Below are 9,369 nucleotides of genomic sequence, written 5' to 3' on the forward strand. Positions count from 1 at the left end.
CAATACTAGCTACTACAAAGAAAATTAAATCTACCCCAGCCAAAACCAGCACACCTTCAAAAGGAAACACTGTAACAGATGCAAGAAAAGTTTCAGACCAATTTGATAGTGAGAGAAATCATCAGCCATTACAAAATAATAAACTAACAATTGTTATATACTTTATTTAATGACACAAAGACGGTTTGAAATCATTAAAAGTTAAAATTGTTTCTGAAGATGTAGAATATAAACAAATGCAAACTGGTTTAGCTTAAAACCTTCTAACTATGAAAATCATAGTAATTAACAAACAAATTTGATATTATTTTGTATCAAAAACAGGTAAAGCATTGCAGATAGCACTTGAGTGAAAAGTTGCAGAAGAATTTGGCAAGTACTTGCCAGAAGGCAGAACTCCAAGATGTTTCTTAGACGAGCTCAATAGCAACTTTCAATTCTATCAATAATTATGTTTATTACACAGATGTATACGTATGTTACATCTGAATTAATATAACCCTGAATAAGTTTTTAAAACCAAGACTCATGACTGTGCTCATTCAACCTTTCTTTTGAAACAAAAGCAGCTTGATGGATCATACTTTTTTTACATGTGTCCTCTCAGCACTCCTGAGCAGCTCAATACTTCAACACAAAATGTGCTTCATTCAGAAAACACTATTCTGCAGTCAGAATCAGACCCCTAAAAATCAGCCGCCTTCTCTATATCTCCTTCATTGACTTTTCCCCAGCCCAACTCTCCTCCAAATAGCAGTTAAATGAAAACCTTAGCACTTGCAAGTACTTTTAATTATAACACAGAAAGTGTTCTAAGAAGTTAAAAATACAAAGCTTTATTAGTGTTACCATTCTAAAAGTAATTCAGAATTCAACATGTCTGTTTTGTATTTAAAATTGTCTTAGATACAGCATCACAGTTTAACAAATAAAATGTACATACTTGGAACCTCCTAGTAAACTTAACTGCCCTGATGCTCCCCACTCCCACTGTACAATGACCCTAACAGTAATTATGGTAACATCAACCAAAAGAAAGAAACTGGAATGTTCTTCCATAATAAATGGTAATTTCTGTTTTTATTGTTTTATTAAGGAATACTACATAACAAGATGATCTAGCTGTTGAAAATTGTATTTTCCCCATTCAATATACCACCATCAATATCAGAGCTAAGTAAATTATTTCCTATCTTCATAGAATTGGAAAACAAAGTTATTAATGCACTTGGTAAAGGTCCTGGATAACATACACTTTTAGCCCATGTTTTATATGGTATATTCCGATTTACATCTCTGTAAGTATTTAAATACTGCAATAACAGCACACTGTATCTTACAACAGGAAAATAATATAACAGAGTGAAACTTCAGCAGATTGAAAAAAAAAAAAAATGTTAACATGAGTCTCTACAACTACTTAATAGAAAAGATTTAGTGATAAGTACACACACTGTTATCCTGCAGTAACAGCTGAGATGCAAAAATGTCAAGCTTTTCCAGGTAATGCACAGAGATGTGCCAAAGATAACCTCACTAACTCCCAACTTTGATAAGATAAGCTTGTAGCAAGTGGCACTGCTGTAATACAGCAGATGCTAGAAACAGCCCTTGCAGTCAAAAAGCACTGGACAACAGCTCTTGCATTCTTTGCTCCTCGAGAAGATTTGTTACTCCACACTTCATAACAGGCCACAACAATTCAACATACAACAGCGACAACAATGAGGGTTTTCTTTCCTTACCTCATGAAATTCTTTTTTTTTCTGCTCATATACAAGTTGTGAATACTGTTTCTCACCCAACATTTCCCCAAGAAAAGATTGGCAGCCACCCTAAACCGTTTAAGTGAACACAAATACTCTAAGGCTGGGGCCATGCCAAACACACAGCTGCCACGTCACTTAGAGTATCTTGAAGCTGTCTGAACACACATGGCTTTTCTTCCTCTGGCTTTCCTCAACAGTTCTGTTTCAGACAAGACACAGCACAAGTAGCTCCTAGCCATTCCTGGAGCACTATGAGACAAATGACAGTAAAGAAAAAGCCAGCCTTGACCACGCTCCCCAGACAGCACTCTCTGACAAAGAAGCAATTTCAGCAGTCTGTTCTCTAACTCAAAGTCTTCACTTGCTGTCAGTCAATGCCATCACTCCCATTTCTAATACCTACATTTTTCAAAGTGAAGAGCTCAAAAGGATGCCAACGCAAGAACACCCATCATGCTTTAAATACCACTGCTACAAACGTTATTTAAAACAGTAATTTTCTTTTTCCTCAAATGTGCAAAGTAGCTCTCTCAAAGGTTGTACATCAGTCCTAGAGCTCTCCAGTCTTCTTAAATTCTCACACCTCACAATTATGTGTTAAATTAAGTACATAAAATGTGATTAGAAACATGTATATGTGATTCATCCCTCAGAAAACCTTTCCTTTTTTCTGTCAGCTGTATTAGAATTATTGTTATTGGAATTAAATATCTTCCTTTTGCTCTAAAAAAGTAGAAAATGCACTAGTCCTGAAACTATGAACAATATGCACAGTTTGGAGAATCAGTCTTAAATTTATTTTAATTATATTCTCATGACCATCACAGACTAAGCAACCTATTAAAAAAAAAAAAAGAACCAATGCATTAGATAGAATTACTCTTAGAAACATTGGGTTTTAGCTATCTAATTAAAGCTTCAAGATAGCTTCATACTTCTACATATTCCTACATGTATCACTTACATTAAGCTGTATTTTATCTAACAGTAACATTTAAGTAAAATATGCACATGTCAAAACCCACTGAATATATCAGTTTGTTACCAGTATCAGTGACAATAGTATCTCACTCTTCCTTTGGGTAGTCCATTTGGCTTCATTGGAAAAGGCAAATAATAACCAAGCATGCTGCTATTCCATCCTGCCCAAGTGTTTCTCTCAAATATCTACCAAAATCACATTTTTACATGTTCTTCTTAAAGTACACTTAGAAGAAAAATTTGTGAGATGGAACTGGAAAATTAGCCCAAAGTGGTCAATCGCGATTGTGTAACAAGCTCCACCCATTCAACATGGTAAACTAACTGATATCATCACATGAACAACAGACAAACTCAGAAAATATGAAACTCAGCAGACCTCTCTCATCTCAGAGATAATGTGCACTGTTCAATATCGGGTCAGTCAAATAGCCTGGTGACAAAAAGAGGCACAAAGGAGGAATCTACTGCATCGCTGAGTCAAACACATTAAGCGACACTTGTCCTAATGAAGTACTTGCATCTCAAAAAGGCGCCAAAGCCTATGAATTATAAGCAAATACATTCTGAAACAAGACTCAGTACATTCAAAATCTCCAAGGACTCCAAAAAAGAGACTAGCTATGGAAAGACTACACACTCCTACAAAACTCATTGATTGGAGAGAATCAAACTGAGACACAATATAACAAGAAAAGTCAGGCCACTGAAAAGCTGGGTGTTAAAAAAAGGTCTGTAACAATTTAAAGGTTTTAATGCTTCAGCTTTAGACATGCTGCAAGTAGACTAAGCTTTTTTTCCTTTCAGACATATTAATCCCCTACGTCCTTCTATCTCCTTATTTTAGCTATCCTTCTTTGCACCCTTTAAACTATTAATTATAGCCCTAAATCAGTTTCTTGTAAAAGTTAGGATGATGCCATCTGATTCCACTAATTTCTTACCATCTAGCACTTTCTTTAAAAAAAATAGTACCTGTATTACTTTCCTGAGATTGTTTCCCTTAACAGAAGGTAAAACACTGGACCTTTTCTGCTCCTCTAGAGTGAAAATGACAAAGAATTGCAGGTTCTAACTACTCATCATTCATGATCCAGCAAGAATACAAAGGGATCAGATCAGCCAGTTAGGCATACAACTGAGGAAGCAAAAAATGCAGCCATGCATCTTTTTGCTTTGTACTGACACTTTGAGATTTCATGGTACCAACTCATCTCCCCAAATAACATTCATCACAAAAGCAGTCTCAAGAACTACTTTGCCAAATTCCTGCTACACTTTTCAAAAGCTGTGTTAGATTCCTCCCTGTGAGCACCTCCCTGTGTTTCCAGGCATGTACCTGCTTTTGCTTTAGATTGGTTCACATCACATGACCAGCCATAAAAAGAACAAGCTTGAACAGACCAATTTTAAATCTAAAGTTATCCAGTATGCAATGCATTACTTCCTGAAACACCTAAAATTCAGTTTAAAATAGTCCAGTATACATCAACTATATACTTCACTTATGAAGTATATAAAACCAGAATTACATCAATATACAGGTTTTCTCATGGATTGCGTAATACCATTCTTTTGTTTCCAAACAACTAGTACAATTCCAATTCCTCTTAATCTCTGGAAATTTTCACAGTTGGAACATTGTCTACATAATCTTGAAAATATGTAAAGTTTTAGACTATATATTTTTTCCACAGACTTCCTATAGGCATTTCCATGCAATTAATTCCCAAGTTCTGCAAAGATCTAGGACACTGAAGAGGTCCTGGCTTTTTATATTGTCTTGTGAAATACCACCTGGGAGACTTCCAAAACAAACAAAAAATTGTGTTGTGCCTCAGTGAGAGGTGTTCTGTAAACTAAAAGAGGAGAGATTCAGGCTCGACATGAGGAAGAATTTTTCATTTACAATGAGGATAGTGAAACACTGGCACAGGTCACCCAGAGAGGTGGTAGATGCCTCATCCCTGGAGACATCCAAGGACAGGCTGGATGGAGCTCTGAGCAACCTGATCTAGTTGAAGATGTTCCTGCTCATTGCAGGGGGGTTGGACTAGATGACCTTCGAAAGTCCCTTCCAACACAAACTATTCCACAAATCACTGTTTACATAAGAAGGATGTATTCTGCTGTCCTTCTGGACTGCACTTTCAGTAAGAAAAGTGGATTCAATAACTCAGGTTCCATTAAGGTCTATATTTTAATTGGAGCACTGGCAAACTGGTTCCAAAATTCATGAATGTAGCTATAACAATTAAAAAGGTAATTCTCCCTGCCCCTCTGCCTTCCTCCTCATAAGTGTCTGGTAATTAAATTTAAAGTTAACACAGAACTTTTGTTCCAAGACAGATTATTTTTTCACTGCAACATAATACTGTCACACCTTATCTCCAAGTCAGAGCCAATATCCGATTCCGAGGCACAGTGTAGTGTGTAATGAAAAGAACCATCCTCAAAAAATGTATACTTTGAAGACAGCTGCAAGGGCATGTCTTCAGAAAAACTACAATTCTGCACACAAACTCCAGAGGTCTTTTAACCATTTTCACAAAATGTCACCATCAAAAAAAAAAAAGAAAAGAAAACAAACACCACATCTCAGCAATTAGCTACCACTGTTCCATTTAGTAGGTAGGGTAACTTAAAATTTCCATGCATTTTTACAATGGATTACTTTCTTACAACACCTATTTGGAAAAAAATATATATTATTACTATAGCATATTAACCACATCACATTCCTGCTTTACTTGAAAAATAACTTCACTTTGTATCCAGAATTATAAAAAATAAAAATTGCAGAAATTCACATAAACAAGTGTCTACACTAACCATTCTTACCTTTATAGATTTACAAAACTTACAGTAAAACTCAATCAGCACAGGTAGTATCTTACAAACTAGCAGATTTGCAACTATGGAAGAACAATGGTTTCTTAATTGGTTTGAAGCACCAACACTTCTGCAGTTTAAGTGGAGACAGATTTTAACATAAAAACTCAGCTTCATTTTTGTACTAAAAAATGACAGCAACAGTGGTAATTAATTTGGTACAGAACATGATTTAATCACCAGCGTAGTAAAGCACAGCCAGAAACATATTACATTAAATACCACTGAAGGCTTACTCATACATGTGTTAAATAACTTTAAAAATCTACTATTAATATGAGAAAAGTCATAAGCATAAGAGCAACAGCAAAATGGCTAAAAGCATGGACACCTAGGTTGGTTTTTTTTTTTTAAGTGCATGAACACTTAGCTAAACAAGATTTCTGATTCATTATTTATTTTTCCACTCCACCTCATGCTCCTCAAAAGTATATGCATTCATTTTGTCATTTTTCATACCACCTTCCCAATGCAACTAGGTCAAGGCACAATTCCAATGCACCTGATAATGAGCCCACTATTTGCCCAAGCATCTTTCAGTCTCTGTCTTTGGCTCACACCCTGCAATACTGCAAAAATAGCAAGTGTTTTTAGCCATTTGAGAGTATTTGCCCCCAAGGAGAGAGACAAACACTGCGCAATGACAGATTTTTTTCAGAGGCACCTCCTATTTGTACCGCCAAAACCTGAAAGCCATTTACCAATGGCAATCATTTAACTAAGTAGTAAAATAACTAAGAATTGAAAACTGTGTGATAAAACTTTTAACAAGCAATAGAAAGCAAGAAAAGAAAACCATGAAAACAAAAATAGCTTTCAATAAAAGTATTCTCCTTTACAAAGGGGAATAATTATAGACGGAGGGGGGGGATGAGTTTCAAGTTACAGTCAAAACATCCTTTTAAATAAACTAATGTTATGAGAAGTAGCATAAATAGTCATGATTCAGTTCACTAACAGGCAGAATCACAGGATTCTGAGATCCAGAACCACTTAGAACAGTATTTTTGAAAGATACAGTACATTTACCAAAGAAGCAGGCCTAAAGACACTAATTTTCTCAATTTAGTTAGTATTACCAAAAAGTAACACTGCAAAAGCTATGTTAACAAAGTATAAGCAGCTGGTCAAAAACAGGTGACTATACCGTTGCATTTAGTTTTGGTGAGGCCTCATTTTGGATACTGTGTGCAGTTCTGGGCCCCACAATTAAGAAGGATGTGAAGGTCCTTGAATGTACCCAGAGAAGGAAGGCAACAAAGCTGGTGAAAGGGCTAGCAGGAATGTCCTATGAGGAGCAACCCAGAACTTTGGGTTTGCCTAGTTTGGAGAAGAAGTTGCTGCGGGACCCTCATTGCTCTCTACAGCTTCCTGAGGAGGGGGAGGTGCTGATCTCTTCTCCCTGGTATCCAGTGATCGGATACATGGGAATGGTTCAAAGCTGTGTTGAGGGGGTTTACACTGGACATTAGGAAGCATTTATTTACAAAGAGGGCAGTCAAACACCTGAACAGGCTTCATAGAGACGCGGCTGATGCCCTAAGTCTGTCAGTGTTTAAGAGGCATTCAGACAATGTCCTTAGCAATATGCTTAACTTGGTCAGCCCTGAGTTGGTCAGGCAGTTGGAGTAGATTATAGTTGTAGGTTCCTTCCAGCTGAAATAACCTATTCTGTTCTAAACGACATGACATCCATTTTAATATTTTATGACTTAGCCATACATAAAATAACAATCCAGAAGAAGGACTAAGATAGCCAGCTGAACAGAAATATCCCTAAAATGCCACTGGAAATAACTATGCTTCTTGCAATTTGAGCAATTTTTCTCAATTCCAACCAAAATCAGTTGCTTTGTGTTTTGCTAGTTAGTACTGAACTTTTGTTTTGCTGAAAGACTGGTAAGTAGTTAAGAAAAAAAAGACTAAAAAACGCAAACAACAACAAAAATCAACTTCTAGTCTAAACACCTCTAGGCTACCAAGTGAGATGCAGAGTTTGCATAACTCATTGAAAGACATTGTTCCAAAACAGATGTGGTGTGCCCAACGACTAGGACCGACTAGAAAACACAAATACCCGGGTTCAAGACTCACATGAGTATTTACTCTACTTTAACTCCACTTTTTGCCTCTTATCTTCCTTGCTGAAAGGCTGTGCAGTGTAACGAAGAACAATAAAACTATCGGCAAGCTCCAGGCCACCTGGCATTTGCTATCGCTGACACTCAGCCGAGACAGGCCTCGGGAAAAGGCAGCCAGGAGCAGCGGGCAGGCCGCACCTCAGCCTCGCCGGCCCCGGGGAGGCTCACGGCCCGGGCGGCAGCCGCTCTGCCCCGGGCTGCACAGCCCGGGGAGCGCCCCTCTCGGCAGGGCCACCAAGGGGGGCCGAGAGCTGGTCCCCCGCGACGAGCACAAGCCGCTCCAGCGACAGGCCCCAAACGCACAGGGGGGGGCGGCACCCCCTTCCCGCGGGCACCGCGACGGGCTCCAAGACGGAGCTCGGGCAGGGGTGTCCCCTCAGCGCTAATTAAGAGCTTCAAAAACGGGAGAACCCCCTAAACCCCACACCGCTGCTCGGGGCTACCCGCCAGATGCACTTGCCCCCGGCCCGCTCCCCCAGGGGTGGCGGGCAGCCTCCGGAGAGGCCTGGCGGCCCAACCCCGGCGGCGGGACAGGCCACGGTGCAGCCGAGGACGCCCCCACTTACCAGCCCGACTCGGAGAGCGCCGCCCTCGTCCTGTCGGCCATGGCGCCTCCTGCCGCCGCTCACCCACAGAACCTGGGGCCACCGGGGCGGGGCGGCCGGGCGCTGCGGGGAGCTCCGGCGCTCGGAGGAGGGACGCGAGGCCCGCTCGTTCCCCCGCCCCTCGGCCCTCTCCGGGCGCACAGCCCGGCCAGCACTCCGGCGGGGGAGGGAGGGGAGGGGAGAGGAACTAAGCCGAGGGAAGGAAGGGGCGGAGGCGGCGCAGGGAGAGACGAACAAAGCCCGCGACCAGCTGCTACGGGGATGAGGGAGGCGGTGGGGGAGGGCGTCCCGCCGCCTGACTGGAAGCTGCTGCCGCCATGGCGGAGAAGGGAAGGAGTGAGGGCAAAGGAGGAGGCGCCGCGGGGCTGGGAGGTGGCGGAGCGCGGGCACCGCTTTGCCGGCTGCTTGCGGGCCCCGGGCTCCCCCAGGCCGGCCCCGCCGCAGAGGGTCTCACACGGCGCTCTAGGGGGTCTCTGCCTCTTTGTAGCAGCGTGAAGAGATAAGGAGGAGCGGCAGGCGCCCACCTCTTCTCTTTTAGCGACCAATGACACAAGCCGAGGGAATGGCAGGAAGATGTGCCAGGGGAGGTTCAGGTTGGACATCAGGAAAAGGTTCTTCACCCAGAGGGTGGTGGAGCACTGGAACAGGCTCCCCAGGGAGGTGTCACAGCCTCAAGCCTGAGTGTTCAAGAAGAGACTGGACAACACCCTCAGACACACGGTGTGAACTGTGGGGCTGTCATATGCAGGGAAGGGAGTTAGACTTGATGATCCTTGTGGGTCCCTTCCAACTTGGGACATTCTATGATTTGAAATGCATTTGATCAACAAATGATGCTGGGGTAACAATATCATGTAGGAAAAAGTCTCCTCTGTGCCCTCAAAACACCTATTGTGGATGAGAAAGGGGGCTTTTAACAATTAGAGTGACAAGACGTAAAAGGCTGTTCCTGTGTTTCTTTAGCATCTTTATTATTTTTTT

At 41.2% G+C, this 9,369-nt stretch overlaps 1 protein-coding gene across 3 annotated transcripts in view; it reads right to left on the reverse strand.

The window, feature by feature from the left end:
- Positions 1–8,601, reverse strand: part of TDRD3 (tudor domain containing 3) — a 101,880-nt gene extending 93,279 nt beyond the window's left edge. For 2 of the 3 annotated variants that reach the window (XM_080363702.1, XM_080363703.1), the window contains exon 1: positions 8,350–8,601. In XM_080363702.1, coding sequence (XP_080219828.1) covers positions 8,350–8,390 — 41 coding nt within the window. In that variant the 5' untranslated portion in view covers positions 8,391–8,601. The remainder of the gene's footprint in view (positions 1–8,349) is intronic. The other variant, XM_080363704.1, reaches the window with a different exon arrangement.
- Between the last annotated feature and the right edge of the window lie 768 nt (positions 8,602–9,369).

Source organism: Nesoenas mayeri (assembly GCF_963082525.1).
Source record: "Nesoenas mayeri genome assembly, chromosome: 1".
NCBI lineage: Eukaryota > Metazoa > Chordata > Aves > Columbiformes > Columbidae > Nesoenas > Nesoenas mayeri.